The 19,523-nt window shown below is 30.8% G+C and overlaps 1 protein-coding gene across 15 annotated transcripts in view; it reads left to right on the top strand.

Annotated features, from left to right (window-relative positions):
- heph (polypyrimidine tract-binding protein 1 heph) overlaps positions 1–19,523 on the top strand; it is a 358,385-nt gene that overhangs the window by 248,660 nt on the left and 90,202 nt on the right. For all 15 annotated transcript variants that reach the window (XM_067045793.1, XM_067045791.1, XM_067045789.1 and 12 more), the window contains one exon: positions 5,565–5,660. In XM_067045793.1, coding sequence (XP_066901894.1) covers positions 5,565–5,660 — 96 coding nt within the window. The remainder of the gene's footprint in view (positions 1–5,564; positions 5,661–19,523) is intronic.

Below are 19,523 nucleotides of genomic sequence, written 5' to 3'. Positions count from 1 at the left end.
CAAAAATCATATACAGCTTTCATTGTTGCATTAGTATGTAATTAAAAAATAAAAGATAATATATAAAAGTTATTTACAGAAGAAAATAAAGAACTCATAAATAAGAGATGAAAGAAAGAAAAAAATAGTTACAAATAAAATATAACCGATTACAAAGAATAAAATAAATGAAACAAATAAATAATAAAATAAAATATGATTTAAAAATAAATTAAAAGAAATTTTTCTATCTTAAAAATTCTATCATATCCAAACACTCTATTCTGTATTAATTAATGATAAATATACTCGTATATACAAGGATAAGGATGGTATGTATAAGAAGTAATAACAAATAAATCTATATAAAAATAATTATAATATAATAATAAATTAACAAATAAAAGTAAGTATGACAATGTGTAAAACAATTCAACTAATAATCTTTTAATTTAATTTTGTAAAATTACTGATAGACAAACACATTCCAATCAACTACGAAAATCGTGGGGTTCAAATTTGTATTCCTCTCGCTTTTTAAATAAGATATGATGTTTATCGAAACATTTATTAAGTGGGCTGAATAATAGTGAAGTTATGAGTGTATATTAATGAAGGTTTCCTGTTGATATTTATGTTTAAGATTTATTGTTATTTTAAGGTTAACACGTCTTTTTTTATTCTCTTTAAAATTTATAAATTTTTCTGTTCTCTTCTTTTATTTTTTTTATACTCGTATATACGATATAGTAGGGTATACGAGAATATGCTATAATATAAGACGGAAGAATATACATCCCTGATACTGAAGTTTGAGGTTGCTAACCATTATAAGGACTTCCCTTCCAGTATAGCTATAATTCTTCCCCAGGGACCACAAGAAGGCATTATCTGTGAAGTAGAGGGTTACTTCTCCCTTCTGTTCTCTTCTAGATCATTTTGTACCAACCTTGTGTTTCTCCGCTCATTTCGTTTGTCATTCTAATAATTGTAGTATTTAGATCTAGCAAACTATTGTTCAAGCTTCTTTGTACTTTCTGCTAAAAATAAATCTTATTAAGTGTGATTTGAAGATTGAATGTTAATATATATTCTGGTAATCTTAGTAACATGGGTCAAAAGGACCCAATGTGAGAAGTTAAGGGTTCAATACGTTAATGTAAATGTTAACTTATGTAAATATTTTTAATCTAGTTGTACTGCCCCCGGTCACCTATCTAGTAGTCCAATGACTCGGCTAGTAACTGGTTCCGGTTTGGAACATCGTATTTTATAGTAACAGATGTAGATAGTCGATTCTACTTCACTTTTGATTATTATCGAGAATTCCTTTCTAGTTTCCTGAAAATAATTTTTTTTTTTATCGTGTTTACTTCGACAATGAAAATGTGTAACAAGGCATTTTGCAGATATTAGCATGATACTAGTAATGGGGAACCCCTCTTGTGGAGTTCAAGGACAGTGAAGAATCGGTCGTGATCTATAGATTATGGTCGTTAAGGGCCGGGAGGCTGTCCATGACCCGCATTCCTTTCCTTCCAAGATGCTAAACCTAGAGGCTGCTTCCTTCTTCTTCAGCAATTAATTTCTTTAAAAACATTTTAAGTTGCTTTCAGAATCACGGTCTTCTGACCTAGTTTTAACCATGTGTTATAGTTGATTTGAATATGCATCCTTATACACATAATCTCATTCAGCTCGTTATATAATTTGTTTAAAATTATCTTAATAGACCACAAGATTTTTCCTATAGCATATATTTAAATTTATCGACTTTAATTGATAAATGTTTGTACACTTATTTTGCCTTTTTGTGAGATTTTTAGACAAACTCTATTATAATTTATAAATCCTACCATTATTAAGTTTGGGCTGGCTAAGATCTATTTAGCTTTGCCTTTTGTTCTTTTTAGTGTTACTTTCCTGACGCTTTGTTGTCGGAAATACTTTGATGTAAATGACGATATAAAACGTATTCAATTTTGCTCACCCTCTCGCCTCCCCTAACGTGTGTAGGGGGTGCTTGATTCCTATTTCCCATATCAAAGAGGATTCCTTGAAAATGAAACGTCGCTGTTTGAAAATGGTGTTGTAACTTCGTAAGAGGCTTTTCCTCTGTCCAATTTTTCTTTGTGCATTTCATCGTATTTGTGCAGAAAATTTATTAATAAAGTCCCTTCAAAACGCACTTTAAATTCAAGCCTTAGTAGAACTTTGAATATGCACTTGCTGTAAGTATTTGTGTACAGGTTTATGTTTGCTTTCCTGTTCCTATTTTTAAAGTGTTATGGTTTTGTGGCTTCTTTGGTTTTACGGAGACAATTATTTATCAGATATATTCAATGTCTTTCTGTTAAACATTAAATAGTGCTCTTATAACAGTTTATTAAAGAACATTTGGAATAAAATCGATTCGATTTAGTGTTTCAAGAGAGAGTTTGGCTTAGAATTAAATATATAGTTGACGTTTTACTTTCTTTTTTAAGCTTAAAGACTGTATTAAAAAGACTTGTATTACATTTACCTGTTTTAAGCAATTATTTTCTGAATCTTGTTTTGTGTTGTCTTATTTATGTTGATTTTAATTTTCGGTTTATAATGGGTTTCAATTGAAAAAAAAAATTTCTGGAAATTCAAAATAAAATCCAAAATGTTGCTTTAAAAAAAAGATTTATTTGTCTGTCGTTTTGGATTTTTTAAATTTAGAATTATAAGTATTCCTCATTTATGATACGTGATATTTACGTCTGGCTCAAAAGTACATGAGATCTAAGAAAATTTGCCTTTGTGAACTTAAATCCCTAGTTGGGCAAAAAAAAAAAATATTTGATATGTTTTATAACCAAATTCCAAAATTTCATGTATATGAGGTCTATGGAATGCTTTTGAGAGGTTCGGTTAGCTTTTAAGTAATTTATTAATTGATTTCGATTCTCTTTGGTTTTTATAGATCTAATTTAATTTAATACTACAAGACGTTATTTTTTTTTTTAATTGAATGCCGATTTCTCAGCTACGGTATAATTTTATTTATTTATAGAACCCGTAAGAATGAAAGTGGCTTAGGTAAGTCTCTTTCATTTTCACTAGCCCAAGTGAACCATATTTTGTTAAAACTAGTCCATCTAGTTGATGTACATCCATATATTTAAAAGATTTTGAAGTTTATGTGTTTATTAATTAATTTTTTTTTATTTATGAAAATAAAGTGTGGTGAGAACCGAATGACTTGAACTACTTCTAACGGCTCAAAATGTGTCTGTAAGTCTGTACTTAAATACCCATTTGTAAGAACTTTTCATTTAAATTTGATTACTTAGAAAAAATCGAATATACTGAAAAATATAGCGATTAGCTTAATTACATAGTAATCCCTCGATTTAGGTAGAATGTATCTGGTTAGGATATATCAAGACAGGGCAAGACGGTTGCCTTAGGAGCTATCTGTAACGGGATTTATCGCCGGTTAATGGTAAAGCGATGAGCCGTTGGAATTAGCCAGTGTTGGAGTAATGGTAGGAGGTAATGGATACCCTCCTCCAAATGCTTAGCCGTTGCTAATTATTTAACTAATTGAAGGCGTCCTCGTAAATATGTATGATGGCGTCGCCTTACTCTCTCTCGTACATAAATTATTCATCATATTTACCCGACACTTTGTACATTTATAATTGCCTTTTGAGCACCTCTTTCTCTCTTTCAAGACATCTGCATCTTCCCTGTCAGCTTTATCTGATTTTGTTTCTTTCAACTTTTTTGCAAGGTGCTATTTTTTTCTTTTTCAAGAAACGTATTTTTAAACTCTTAACCACTTCGTTGTAATTATTCGTCAATTCCATAAAAAATTTTATCCTTTTTATACATTTGTTTTTAATTTTACTCTTTAATTTAGTTTCCCTATAGTCAGACTACTTTAAAGTCTGAACTTTACTTGTACCACTCACAATTGTGCATCTTAGAAGAAATGTAATCCTTGGTTACCTAGAGACGGCTCGGAGATAATGAGGTGGTGGCGGGAAATCCTCGGAGAGATGGCGATGAACCCTTTGCTTATCCTGGCCTAATGCAACCCGCTCTGGCTAATCCTAGAGGATCCCTAGCAGTCACCACTTAAGCGTTCACTGTTTACACGTCTTATCTCCGCCTTCTGAATGTCACTTCTTCATTTCCATACCAATCTTCTTGTATTCGTGTTCCTTTCTTCTATCGTTAGATACTGACCATTTATCGCATCGTTGGTCTAGTGAATGTGATAATCAGAGTCTAAAAGAAATATATTTTAGAAATACGAAAAGTATTGTATGTTGAAAGGTTTTTGGTATGGCCGTACTATCTGTATTATTATTTTTTTTTAATTCCAACTAATGAAGAAGCTCAACAGCCTTTTTTTTATCATTCTCATAAATTAATAATAAATCTGTCCCTCAACAAACCCATGGACAACAGTTCAGTACTTTGTAAGAACGATTTTTTTGGAACAACGGTTATACAAGAAGGTTATTTGTCCAACCTCAACCGCCTAGTTTTCCTCCAATTGAGCGAACCCACTTTAATGAGGCTGAGCGGTCCCCAGAAAGGCTCCAAAAACTCAGGGTTGACTCACAGCTGCAAAATAAAATAATTATCTATTACAGCTGGATTTAAAACAGTTAACCCGTTTCTTATTATTATCATTTTTATTTTAAAATTTAATGTCAAAGTTTCTGGAGTCTTGAATGTAAAAATCGTTGTAAACTAGAATTTGATAGTATTTATTTCATGGAGATTTAAAAACCGAAAATTGTTTTAACTTTGTCTATCTGATACAGAAGAGAAGATAGGTAATATAGAATTTATAATATTAATATATAATATGATAACATATTATTATAAATTATATAATTAATATATGTCAAACAATTTGTGTGTTCTTTCTTCTGATATTTATTCTTAAATATTGTTTTTTTAATTTATTTACTTTTTAAAACAATAACTTAACTCAGTCCCTTTGATGATCCAATATAGACAATAATTCTCCTGTTACATTGATTTTTTTTTAAAATACTTTTTATTTATTGATAGATATTGCAATCTGCCCCTCAGTTGTGGGTAATAGGTAATAGTGATGAACGATCACATTCATACTAAACTAAAATAAAATAAGAATACAAATAAATAAGTAAAAGAAAAAAATCTCTCTTAAAATATATACAAACAGAAGGATAAACAAAATGAACATTTACACTTTTATGTGCAAGATTTACACAATCAACCTGAGGATACCTGAGCGCACTCTATCCCCTACGTGGGAGGGGTAGAGCAGAGCTCAAAAGATCCCAGCGCATCCCTCTCGCCGCATCACTGGTAACATTGATTATTAACAATTTTTGTTTAAATATGAATTTTCCTTTGTTTTTCTACATTTTTCGTACTGCTTGTTACTTTTTTTTTTATAAGCATATTGGTTTTCAAAGTTCAGTTGGTGTTACATTATCTTCCTATTTAAGTGTTTCATGTTTAGATTAAGCCTTGTGATAATGAGGACTATGAAGAGCTGAGAGTAAATGTTGTTACTTTAAATTATACCCTGATGTGTCTTTTTGCAGCGCGGTAGCGACGTGCTTCAGGGAGGCCCGGGTGGCAACGGCGATGTCTTGTCCCCCGAACACAACCACACAGACAACAATAACGACGCCAAGAAGGTAAGCTTTTATTTGTTTATTTAATGGTTAATATCGCATGTTTTTCTTTATGGCGATTGGCTTTTTAACTTTCAAAACCGAAAAAAGACTTGAGATACAAGTGTTTCTATGATTTTTCGGTGATTAGATCACTCGACTCATAAAATCTATCCAGAATGAGAACTGTGAAGATGTAAACTTTAACAAATAAAAAATAATGGTAGGACATTATATTGACTCCTATTGAGAAGAAGACCCTAGTTTGCTCTAAGTACTAGACTAAAAGTATTGGATGCAAGTTCTAGTCTTCGTGTTGGCAAAATATTAAGTCGCCGTGTAAGACTAAGCAGCGGTGCTGAACACATCACCTCCAGAGACTGTTTTCTTTCATCAAATATTAAAACCAAGACCATTAGTGTGTTTTAGTGGTTCTCGGTTCTTTTTTTTTTTTTTTTTTTTTTTCGTACAGTCTTTTAACGATTATTGATCATTGTTACAAAAATTGTCCTAGTTTAGTATTATGGAAATTTGGTCAATTTTGGAGATCAATCATTTTGAACTTACCGTACGTAAAGAGTGGCACATCAGTCAAAGAAAAGTTATTATTTTGTTTTGAATTGGACGTATTCCTAAGACAGTACAGCAGACTGTGTTTACTTTCAGTCCTCGGTTATGGGTCGATGACGTGTGAGACAGCAATTTGTAAATTAATTAAGATTTTCGGAGCCAGGCCTTAAAAATCTTTTCGTATTTATTATAAGTGAATCTAAAGAAACTATTCATCAACTGATAGTCTAATTAACTCAATTTTTTATTTATCTTGATTTTTTTAAATTATTTTATTTTGATTCATTAGTAATTACTAATTTGTTTATTTATTCAGTATTTCTTAAAATGTTTTGATTTATAAAGAAATTGTCAGTTTTGTAATTTTTTTTTTTTTTAAAATAAGTTAATTAAAGGGGCAAGTAGATGGATGGGCTATGTAATATTTTTGTATTTTTTAGTGTGGATGAAGGGGGTAGGCAACTATGTGGCTAGTATGAGGTAGTATAACCTCAAAATCCAATTAGTAATTGTGATACATGGATGTAAAAGGTGTACACTTCAAAAAATAATTTTCTTATCTTGTGCATTTTTATTATTTTATTGACTAGGCCAACTCTCTGTATGTCCCTAAACTATAACAGATGTAAATAAATAAATAAAATATAGAATATGTCAGATACAAAATAAAAAAAGACATTTTTTTGTTAGATGTGCCACAGGATGTGCTATCTTAAAGCAAACCAGCATTATATTATTTAATTTTTCTCTTCATTATATTACCTATTTCCTATAACTATCACCTAGTGTCCCCATGATCTTTATTACGTTACCTATTACGTTAATATGTAACCTAGAATTCCTATTCACATCACCTTATGGCTCATCATAACTACATTGTGCTGTCGAACATTGCATTTTATGACTGACAGTCCATAAAAGTGATCGAGGGACGATAATGGCTCGGAATGGGATTGTTTGCGTTTAATTTTGAAAATGAGGTTGGGACCAGGTGCATGGAGAACACTGACAGAGGGCCGACTAATACCTTAATGGCAGAGCTGGTATTATTGGAGCGGTATCACTTCTGCCTCTCACATAATTCCAGTTAGTTAGTGGAGGATTCATCCGGTTATAGCCATTAGCCCCCGCTAATTCCAGCAACGTCTTCTTCTCTCACTCATCTTTAATTACCGCAATTGTTCATGCGATTAATATCTTGTCCAACTTTGCACCCTATTATTGTCGAATGATATTAGTGTTGTTGTCTTCAACGTTGATGATTAATGAAACGTTAAAGAACGTGTTTATTGACTCATAACACTTTTTTGGTTTATTATGCTTCTTAGTAAACTGTTGTTTTCGACCAACTAAACTCAGACGTCCAACCTTTTTCTCCAATATTGTTAGGTCGATTTTCCCCCATATTTGGCACTACATTATACGTACCCCAGACTGATCGTCGGACTCCACATTGCTGCTGTGTGAAATTACGTTTTAAAATAATGGCCAAATAGACAGTTAAGAAATATATCACATTAAATACAGAGGGACCAACATACATAATAACTAAGATTAAAAAAAAATGAATTGAAAGTTATTTGTCAATAAAATAATTCACAAATAACATTATAGTGAAAAGCCAAACCGTAATCTTTTTTATTATGTGAATAAGAATTTTTTTTTTGCTTTTTACATGTGTCTAAATCAAATTTATGCTTTTTATTGAAAACTTGTGAAATTAAGGCTAAATACTGATTAATTATTGATAATTCCTCTCTGTTGTACATATTGAAGTCTAAGTTTTGGTAGAATAGGAAAATACTTAATTATTTGTACTCCATAACTTCTCACCTAATATTAATGAACCAGCATTTTAAAGGGCTCTTATTTTATACAGAGACAGTCAGTCACATATGTTATCACTTAACATTTACTGATGCTCAGTAAACCAAATTCTGGTGGTACGGTCCCGTGTTTCAGGGCTCAGTGTTTTTACAGTCGGTTTATATACGGTTAGGATCATTTCAACAGGACATGGATTTAAGAAATATAATATTGCATTGTATCAGATAAAGTGATTTTGTTGCTTTATATGTGCTTTGTAGGGTTTCGGCCACCCGATGCCTTTGTTCCCGATTGTGCTTTTTCTATACACTGAAGAACCGAATCGGCTCTATTGATTTTGATTAAATATGCCTGATGTATTCTCCTCAGAGAAGCTGCACGTAACTAAAATTAATCCTCTAGAAAAAAAAAATAGAAAAATGTTTATGAAGAAAAGAAAATTTGATTCATACATAACTCAAAATACTTGTATTTGTTTCTGAAACTATAATAATTTTATTTTAAAAAAGTAATTAAATTTCTTAAAAATAAATAAAAAACAAATAAATATGCCTTTGAAACCTAACGATTATTAGCAAATATATACACTTAAAAGTTCTTGACTAGATACATTTGTTTTGCTAAATTATTTGGGTAGTAGAATTCAAAAAGACTGTTTTTTTTTTTTTAATTTTAAATGCATTTGATTTCCTTTGCATCGTGACAATTCAGTATTTAAACTTCTAAAATTTTGTAAATGGTTTTGGGTGTTTTTGTTTATATTTTAAATGATAAACCTTTGTACTAAACCAATGCAAATAAAAAAAAAAAGAATTATGGTTATGTTGAAACCAAACACATCCCATTTTCTGAATGTTTAAGAAATTTTTGATTTGATTTTATCTGAAACTTATCCAATTTTCCTTCTAATTACCTTGTTGAAAAGGTACATTCAGGATTTATTATAATAAAATTACTATAGTTATTAATAATTTTTTTAATAAATTTGAAAAGTCATCGAAAAGGTCAAAAACAACTAACTTGATTCTTTTCGATTTTGTTTTAAACATTTATATCTTAATTATTTCTCTCTCTTTTTCTTATAATAATATAAGTTTAAGCTGATTCACTCTTTTTAATTTTTGCTAATTAGTTAATAAAAGTTCGGAGCATTAAACTCGGTGTAAGAGGTAGCTGACAAATGCCTTTGTTTTTTACCTTAAAGAAGTTAGGGGTTTTAAAACTTTAAAAGAAAATTTAATAAATTAACAGGCCTCTTCTTTTAATTACCTGTTTGTTAAGTATTTAAGAAGCCCGTTTTTGAAGTACCTATGTTTCTCTTCTCTTTTTCAAGTTCTCCTTTTTGATTCCTATACTAATTAAGTGTTTATTAATCCTGTTTAAACTTTGACGAGTTTCAATTTAATTAAAGTCATATTAGGGAGGGGCTGATTTAGTTTTAATTGAGAGGTGTTGATGAAGATTCCTTGAAAAAGTCTGGAGGAAATTATCTGCTTCCTTCATTAGTATGTGTGTCTATCCGCTTAGCTTCAGTGTAGTTGATATAAAATTGGCTGTAAGTTACTTTAACGAGGGGTCCCGAAGTTTGCTTCATTAAAATTTGAATAAAGTTATCCCTATGGCTGCTTCTATCCACCGCCCTCCAGCTTACCATATTAATTTGATCACTTACCTACGGCTTATATTCCTCTAAGTAAATACTCTTACAGATGTGTATTGCTACTATAACTTCATTCATTGATAGATGTGTAATAAACACTGTTTAAAAAACCATTATATCTTATAAGACATAATAATAAGAGTCTCCTAACATTTTCTTGGTTATAGCAATATTTTGCTCATGAATATTCGAATCACTTGTAAAACAAATGTGAAGACCACGGTCTTCGGTGGGTGAAATTAATTGAAGGAAATATTCCTATACCTGATTATCAGTTCTATAGCTGTTAAAAGTGGTTTCGAAAAATATCTTCAAGATCGCATATGAGTAAGGGGACATAGGACAAGAGCCTATGAGGAGAAAAAAGTCAGTTATTCCACCCCAGTTTTTTATTACTTTAGTAAGTTAAGTGTAATGTAAACTGTGTATAACTACTATTGAAAATTGACGAGTCTGCCAAGTATAGTAAGGGAGGAATAAAAAAATGGCGGTTGTTTCGAAACGTTTCTAAAAATTAATTTTTCATTCGGAGCTCCATATCGTTAAAACCACCTGAAACACTAGAAAACCTAAATGGAGTTCATTTAAAGCAGAGTAAATTTACTTAACATCTCTAACAGAGCTGTTAACGTTCAACAATCCGGGGAGATACAGTTTCTTTTTAAAGCAACAATTCATAAAAAATGTACTGAAAATCAGTAGTTAGTGAATTTACTCTGGGAAATCTATATCTTAGGAACAGGTGTTTGTCAGCACTAAAATTAAAGCTAGTTTAATGTACTCTAAATTAATGTATGACGTTTTTGTTGATAGGAGGAGTAGTTTCCATGATATTTGCTAAAATAAATTAAAAAGATGATCTATATGAATTAATGAAATATACTCCCAACAGTTAAATCTGGAAGTTAGTAATAATCGTTTTATAACTTGCTTTTTTATAATGAAAAACTACTTTTTTGGAAACCCGTTATTCCTGACTGGTACTGGTACTGGTATTTGGGGGGGGGACAAGTCCGGCAAGTGGGCCTAGTGCTCCTTTTGCCCTGCTACCTGAGTTGCCACCTCGTACTAACCAGGGTGGGAGTGTCAAGATTCAGTCTTCGGGACCGCTGAAAAATGAATGTTAACTGCCCCAGGTGGGAGTCGAACCCACAACGTTCCGAACCGTTGCCCCTGGGACCTGTGCCCCAAATTAGACCTACATTTCAATCAATTTTGTTATCTCTTATTATTTGATCACTTAAGAATTTTATGTTTAACAATGGTAAAAAATGAGGTTTTACATGCATAATTTTCCTTCGTGGTCTTAATGTATTACGTGAATCAAATCGTTTTTATTACTGCTTATTATTTTATTACGGAAGAATTTATGGGGATTTTTAGAAGTATTCTTCAATATTTAGGGTGCGAGGCTTATTACAGGGATTCTATATAAGACCCACCTATATATATATATATATATATGCTATTTTATATGGGCTTATCTGAATTTTACAATCTTCTACTAGCGATATTACGTGGATCGTGTTACCGCTGATTGTAATGAATACTTTTTAGGAATTCAGCGGTATGAATTTTTTTTTTTTTAATTGATAGCTCTATTAGAATTCAATTAAAGTTTTGAAAAATGAAATTGTTGATTACCGAAAAATAATTCACACCTTTCTAATGCTACTAGCGGTCCTTATTAGGGTATAATGGTTTGTCGTGTTGTATTTTATATGCTTGTTTACATTTACATCAAACAACTGTATCAGGAATATATCAAGCATTAATAGGTTCCTTTATTATTCCATTACATTGAACATTTCAGAAAGCTGTGATCGATAAGCTCTTTAAACAAAATTAAGAAGACCAAGGACCACACCGGTGTGTAGTACCTCGGAGTCGTAGTAGAGAAAACAAAATAGATGACTGAATTGCAAATATATATATATATATATATATATATATATATGTAATTTTTTATAAAGTCTAATAAATTAACAGAACCATTTACTTATATTATTAATATTTTATAACTTATAATTCTTAAGGTCGGGTGTTAATGTTATCAATTGTTTATTGTTTTGATAACATATTTTAGTACTAATAATAAGTACTCGGGAAAAAATGACTCAAAGGACTCGAATAAATTTGTTTAATTATTGAAGCCAAAAATGCTATCGTTTTAATAATGGGAGTAATACCGAATCAGTTATTTTAGAGTAAATTATTGCAAATTGCTGCGGATTGACCGCTGTGGTATTTTATAACGACTTTAACGGGCGCATTTATTATCGCTGTTCAATTTAATGGTTTTACACATACGTTATATATTCTGTACAGTTCTGAGTAATGTTTAAAATATATCTGTCTCTTGATGTTACGTTTTCCCTAGAATATTAGCGAAAAATAACATGTTATATATATTGGGAGTGGGTTGGCTCAGTTCAAAGGCACTGTGTTACAAACTCAAAGGACTCTGGTTCGAATTCCGGTGTGATATATAATTATTTATTTTGTTACTGTAGCCGTGCGTCAACCCTGTGGGTTCGGGGACTTGTATTTATTAGGAAAAAATATGGTGGTCCAGCGTTATTCTAATCAAATTACCTCCTTTCATAACCGTTGCGCTAGTGACAGTACTTATTTACAAAATACTGCACCCCTGATCCTTCGTGGGTTGTAGCGGTACAGATTTATTTTATTTTATTTTCATATTTGTATATGAAAATAAAATAACAGTAAGTAACTCCTCCTCAACCAATTTACAAATAATCTTGATTAACTTAAATAAAAAAAATTATGTGTAAACAAATAAAAATAAATCTTTCTTGATTCTTAATTCTTCAGATGTTATACAATAAAGGTATACAAACAGCAACAAAACCAAAACCAAAATTTAAGAAATACTGATATAAAAGTATTTTATTATTTAATTTTCTTCTTATAACAAAAAAATAAAAAAACAAAAACAGAAAAATATGTTCTGGTTTCGTGAAGGGGTACTTCAGATTGGTTGTAGGGAACTTCAACAGTTCGATATGAACATTTCGCCTCTGTTTCGTTTCCTCCATACTTTTAATCGTTACAACGCTCTCTAATTATTATCATCAGTGAAAAAAATGTTAAGATACTAGAATAAATTCATAATTAAAAATATATGTGATTTGCTAGTCCTGGGATTGATTGGTATATGCTAGCTTTTTTACCAAAATAGCTCTAATCTCAATGTTTATCTCGGGAATTTTTAATGTGATCTTTGTTTTAGTTGACTTAATTTCAACGACAGTATTCATAACATTTTAGGAAGTTTATATCAGTTTGTTAACTTTCCCGGAAATTTTCCAATTAAAATTGACCATTATACAAGTCATCTTTCAATTTGTTTATTGAAGCGTGTTTATAATTAAAGAGTCGGGAACATCAATATAACGTTTTGAAGAAGATGAGAGGAAATGTATGGTCTCGCTTTGACGGCCCAATGTGAGCCCTCGTGACATAAAAGAAGTATATTTCTTTTTGAGAGAGACTTTTTTTTCCCCCTGCCTCGGGTTAGAAAAGTTAACCGATGGGATATAGAGGTGGACAGAGAGAGGGACTTAAGGTTTTCAAAAGTGATTCCATTTCTGTATTTATCTGTATAAGGGCAGGGCTTCACGTAGCAATATCCAGAGCCCTTCTATCCCAACGGGATTAGGGCGGCAAATCTTCCCCCGGTCGGTGTCCGAATTAATTGCTGTATAGGTCGCCCTGGTTATCTTGAACCAGTTGGACCAATAAATATTTTTCCTAATCCGACCTTTCATTTTAGTTAGAGTTTAATCGTTTCAAAAAGCCCTTTTTCTCTGTGCCCTATACCACCACAAGGGCCCGGCTATTGCCGCTGGAGAGGAGCCAGTAAATTGCTCGTTAGAACTTTTCCTTTTCCATCCCTCTACCAGATAGTACCTCCTTTTTTTTCGTCCTCTCTTGACCTTTTATTGGATAATCATCTGCTCAAATAAATACTCCTATTTCATGTTTTTGAAAATCTTGATCGCCGTTTAAAAATGTATATTTCATATATATATGCCAAAATAATTAAATGTAATTTGAAGTTTATAATATACACATAAGATACATAATAATGACATTACATAATAAATACACATCGGGGAAGCGGTTAGCAAAAATACATTTCAGACATTCATCAAGGCTGAAAAAAATGAAAAACGAGACAACGACCATAACTCATGAAAAGATAAAAATAAAATAATAAATAAACGGACTTGGAAATATATATATCAATAAATTAAGTCATTGATAATATTAGAAGATGAGATTAACAATATATTTTACGTTTTATTATTATCAATCAGCTTGATTTATTGTTATGTATATTTCAAAGTTTGATTGTTTATTGTTTTATTTTTATGATTCTCTGAATTATGTTTGCTTTCTCGTTTTTTGGTTTTCAGCCATGATGAAAGCCTGAAACGCCTGAACGCGTTTTTGTTGGTGTATTTTTGCTGACCGTACCTCTGAACATCTTATATTTTTGCTGACCGTACCTCTCACCATCTACTTTTCCTGACCATACCCCTGACCATCTTCTGTTTTTTGCTGACCGTACCCCTGAACATCTTATATTTTTGCTTACCGTACCTCTCACCAACTTCTACTTTTCCTGACCGTACCCCTGACCATCTTCTGTTTTTGCTAACCGTACCCCTGACCATCTTCAATTTTTGCTAACCGTACCTCTGACCATCTTCTATTTTTGCTAACCGTACCCCTGACCATCTTCTATTTTTGCTGATCGTACTCCTGACCATCTTCTCATAGAATTCATTTAGAAAAGAATAACATTTTTGTGCGACTAGAATGCAACAATCAATCGGTCGGTACTTAATTAATAAAATAAATAAATTTTATAATTTAGAGAGGTAGTTTTTATATCAACACGTTTGGTTTTTGTATAACACGTTTGTAGATATAAAAAAAACTATATTAGGAGTGCTGTAAAAGTAGTAAAAGTCAAAATTTCAAAATGTTCTACAGCCTGTAAACTCTATTTTGGCCATTTGGTTAACTACCTACCCTCCAATTTTATGTGTTCATCGAAAAAAAAATGTATAAGTGATTTTTAAGCTGACCTAACGAATAGTTCTTTCATTTCCTGTAAGGAGAGAAAAGCACAGAATAAGAAGGCTGTACTTTTAGGTTATTTTGTATTTTCTACCTCGATATAATTCCAATGATTTATTTCAATTATTTAAAAATTTATTTCTTTTTTATATGTAAAAAGTTGTTCCTTTTTTTTTTTTTTTTTCATTTTCTTGAAAACCTGATTCCTAAGCCAGATTCTGTGTCTGTCGGATAAACAGAACCCCTTTTATCGAGGCTAAGCTAGTTATAAAAATAAAAATAGACGGAGTTGCAGAGGTAAAAGGAGATGGCAATAATAAGTTGAGCTTAGGGGGTTAATAGACATAAAAAGGGAGATGACAGAGGGGGCCAATAAAGAGCTAACTGAAGAAGACTGCCAAGCAATTAGCGAGCTCATTTCGTCTTCCAGCCTTCCAGCCACCCTCCCGCCCTTCAGAGTCTCCGGAGTTCTGTCGTCTAGAAAATGGACTCTTAACACTCTGGAAAAAACTTATTTTTAGCCGCAGGCAGATTTTTTTATCTCCTTTATTTTCACTGTTGCCTTTAGCAAAGTAGAAATGGCAATTTCTGAGGCGGCAATCCGACCGGTCTCTCTCGGCTGCTTGATTTTAAAGGAAGCGGCCTTTCCACGTTTGACTTCTTCCATTTGGCTTCGAAATTTATATCTTAAGAAGTATAAAATTGATGTATTTTACAGAACGCCAAGTTTATAATTTTCATTTTAATTTTATTCCATTCCTAATTATTTTTTAATTAAAAAAAAGTAAATAATAATAATAAATAACCACATTATTACTTTAAGATTTTTTTTTTTTACTTAACTCCTTAGTTTTCGAGATATTAACGAACTGAAATTATACCTTTTTTATTCCTCCACCTCTCCTATATCTTTGCCCAATGCATCTATTAGTTAGACATTTTTTTATAATTTATTTATTTATATTACATTTGTAGTAAATATTCACAATAATTAAATGCGATGTGAGTTATATTAGAAAGATATAATACAGACATGTGGGAAATCTAATCGTTGGTAGAACCCCATTATTCTACTTTTTTTAATGTTAAGGTTAAGTGTCTAATTTGGCTGAATTAGTAATATATGGGTGAACGCAACATTAATATTTTGTATGTGACGGGGTTGAGAGGAGCGTCGGTTCTCTGGAGTCCTACATAAGTGAGGGTAAGAAATCGGTTCGGAATTCCCCTAGACTGAATGTAAATTTTGTAAACAGAAATAAATGTATTTTTTTTTCTTCTATTTCTTAATCATTTAATTTATATATTTGTAAATATGCTGTGTATGAGCTCTATGATCCCTTTTGCCATTTTCTGTAAATACAAGCCATAATGTATTATTACATAATAAAAATAAATAAAATATATGGACTGTATAACTAAAATTAAAATATAAACTTTGAAATGGTAAATATGTTAAGTCGTTGAATATAGCAACAATGATTATTTCAGTTTGATTCCTAACAATTTTGATGTCGGTTTTGGGATACTCAAAAATCCTTGGGACTCGTCTCTACTTTATCATTCATGTTACCATTCAGTTATTCCCACTTGACGAATTATGTTATAACAGACCATTTTGTACGTAGTTTTGAATACTAGCGATTCGCTCTTTGATCTGATTTATTTTCACAGTTCTTCCCACGCTATTAATAATAGTAACCAACTAGTCCTTTTAAAAGATTATTTATTACAAATCATGCTTACGTTGATATTCTTATCCCTCTGCTATAATAAATATGGTCTCGTTTCCTTCTCTTTTTTTATCTTTAACTCACTTTCATGAAAAGAAAATGTCATTACATTAGGTCTGTTTGAGGGCCAAACATTCCGTCTGTTTAAACAGAGTTCCTCGGAGTGGTCTGTTGTTTGCTCTTTATTCCTATAGCTTAAAAGCTTATTCCGTATCAGTGCTTTGATTCCAGTATCTTTATCTTGGGGGCAGAGAGTATTTTATGAATGTGAGTGGGTTCAAAGACATACAGGACACACTTGAAAGTAAAATCTCTTGATAAAAGTTAGTTGTTTTTTTCCCATTAAATTATTACTACTTTTGTTAATATTTAACGATCTGATATTTACGGTCTAATAATGAAATGGGTTTATTTATCTATTTTTAATTTAGATTAAATTGAGTTGCATCCACCTGCGTTTCAGCTTATTTGTCGCCTTCCTTAAAAATTAAATCAAACTAATTGTGATAACGATTATATTTCATTTTCCATTAATTCTTGTATTTCATTGGTTCTTGAATATGGGAAATAAATATTTTTGAATTTTTGGTGGAGGGAAAGTCTTCTCAAAAACTTATCTGATGGTTATATTTAGTACTCATTTGAGTAGGAATAATTTTTTTCTTCTTTTACTGGAAAATTCCAAACTCGCTAGTATTCAATGTTTGTACTCTACACATTTCAAACCTGTCTCTTTCAAGATATTAATTGTAAGACATAATTTTTCAGACTTTAATGTTACAAATTTTCTCATACGTACTGGACTTAATGGAACCAGTGCAATAAAATAATCATGCTTAGTTCTCATATATTTTAGTTTAAAGAAAATTTGAACGAAAGCCAACCACTTAGACGTGGTACATTTTATTATTTTCTTTTTTTTTTTTTATCTGGAAAAAAATCTTGTGAATAAGATAGTAGCGTCTAAATATTTTTCGTTTGTTGAAATGAACTATTTTTTTGCCAGTATGTATGACTTAACATTCTCTCTTACAAGGTTTTTATTTTTTCCAAGTTCAAATTTTTAAATTTGGAGCTCGTTGTGGCTAATCACTCATACAGCTTTCTAGTGATGCATGAAGGGACCAAATAATTTTGGAAGGTTATATGTTTCATGTTTCATTTCCCGTAAAAAATTATTTCCGAGCTAGTTTTAGGTAGCTCCTGTTACAATTTGTGCTTATTTTTTATTATTTTACCTTTATTTTTTTTAATATGTGTGTTGCATTCCTTATAACATTTTTCGTTCGCTTCAGTACTTGTATCAGGACTAGGATAGTTGTAATGTTTAGTTACAGTCAGATCTTAGTTCATATTAATGTTTACATCAGTTCATCTTTAACTTTATTTTTATTGATTGCATGTTTTCAACTTTTTCTCTATCGTATTTTTGTAGCTCTCTTCCACCGCGCCACATGTCTGCCACATCAATCGGTATGTTTCTTACATTTACGATCTTTTTTTTCTCCAACTCTTTCCATATTGTTTCATCCTTACCCTCCTTGTCAAGTTATTTTCTAATCATCAAATTGTTATTAATTTGTGTTACTAACTCATTTTAGCTAATATGTATTCATATTTACATATTTTATTTTACCTTCATATTTAATTTATCAAGATTTTCATTTATTTTATCTTACATCTTTTTTTTTTTTTTTATTTTGTACATATATTCATTTACTTGATTTTTATATGTGTATAATTTTCATTTTATTTCCTCTGTGATAATTTTAATATTACTATCTTCTCATACTGGTTTTTTGCTTATGATACAGTATAATTTTTCTCCCACTACTACTTACATACTCGAACCTATATTATCTGTAATCTTCTTAAAAAAATGTTTTTTACTTAGCCTTGATGAAGTCCTGAAACCTTTGTTTAAACGTTGGCAGTAAGATTTTTTTCTTAATGTTCCGACTATTTTCTCCTCATAATATATTTTCTTTTTAATAAATCATATATTGCGGGTGAGGATTGCTACGCAATTCATTACGCCTACGAAATTGTATATGCTAAATTTAATATACAGCATACTAAAGTTTCAAATAAAAATTATATTGGATGAAATAAAATATAAAAGATGAAATGACTTGGAGGGAGGTAAAGGGTTGAGAGAGGAGTCCTAATGTGGTTTCTTAAAGGCTTACGAAAGCCTTTGAAGTCCCTTCTTTTTTAACGAGTGGTTCCTCTCCTCCACTGACACATTTCCAAATGTGTCTTTTCGTCTTTAAAAATTCCTCTGGGCCTGTTTTTAACTAAACCTCTCGGAAGAGTAAAACAATTTTTTAACGACGCAATGTTTGTTTGTTTTTTTCGGCATCTTAAGTTAAACATTGATGTGCATAGGATTACATGTTAATTTTTCTGATTTAACTAGCACTAAGTTATAATGTAAGTATTTACTTCTTTATTTAACAAATTTTCTTTCGTTGTATATTTCTAGATAGAAATTATGTTTTATGATGGAATAACGTTGTATGTAACTATTTTCAAAATGTGCCGAATAGGCCAAATTATGAGTATTATTACGATTTATTGATGATATCCACCATTATCCCAATATTTTCAGTTTAAAGTTAAAGTCAGTTTCATAATAATACTATATATTTTTTAAAAAATTATTTATATAATATAACATCTATCACTAAATCTTATACGTTTTAATTTTTTTTTCTTTTAAGTGAGATCTAAATTGTCTTGAAAATATAAAACCGAATTGTTGTTTATTTACACTGCCAGTATATATTACATATCTTTTTAAAAGGATAGCAATCAAAATAACTAGGAACATTTAAACTGTGATTAAAAGACGAACGAAATTTTTTTTAGGGCTATGTTATATTTAGTTTTATTCTACTTTTTTTTTTACTCACGTGAAATGATTTTTATATTACTGTATTATTAAAGACGGTCCAAAGCATTTATATATAGATTTTTTTTTTT

The sequence above is a fragment of the Halyomorpha halys genome, unplaced genomic scaffold (assembly GCF_000696795.3).
Source record: "Halyomorpha halys isolate HHAL.00 unplaced genomic scaffold, Hhal_1.1 Scaffold238.1, whole genome shotgun sequence".
Classification (NCBI taxonomy): domain Eukaryota; kingdom Metazoa; phylum Arthropoda; class Insecta; order Hemiptera; family Pentatomidae; genus Halyomorpha; species Halyomorpha halys.
This window is presented reverse-complemented; position numbering and strand designations above follow the sequence as displayed.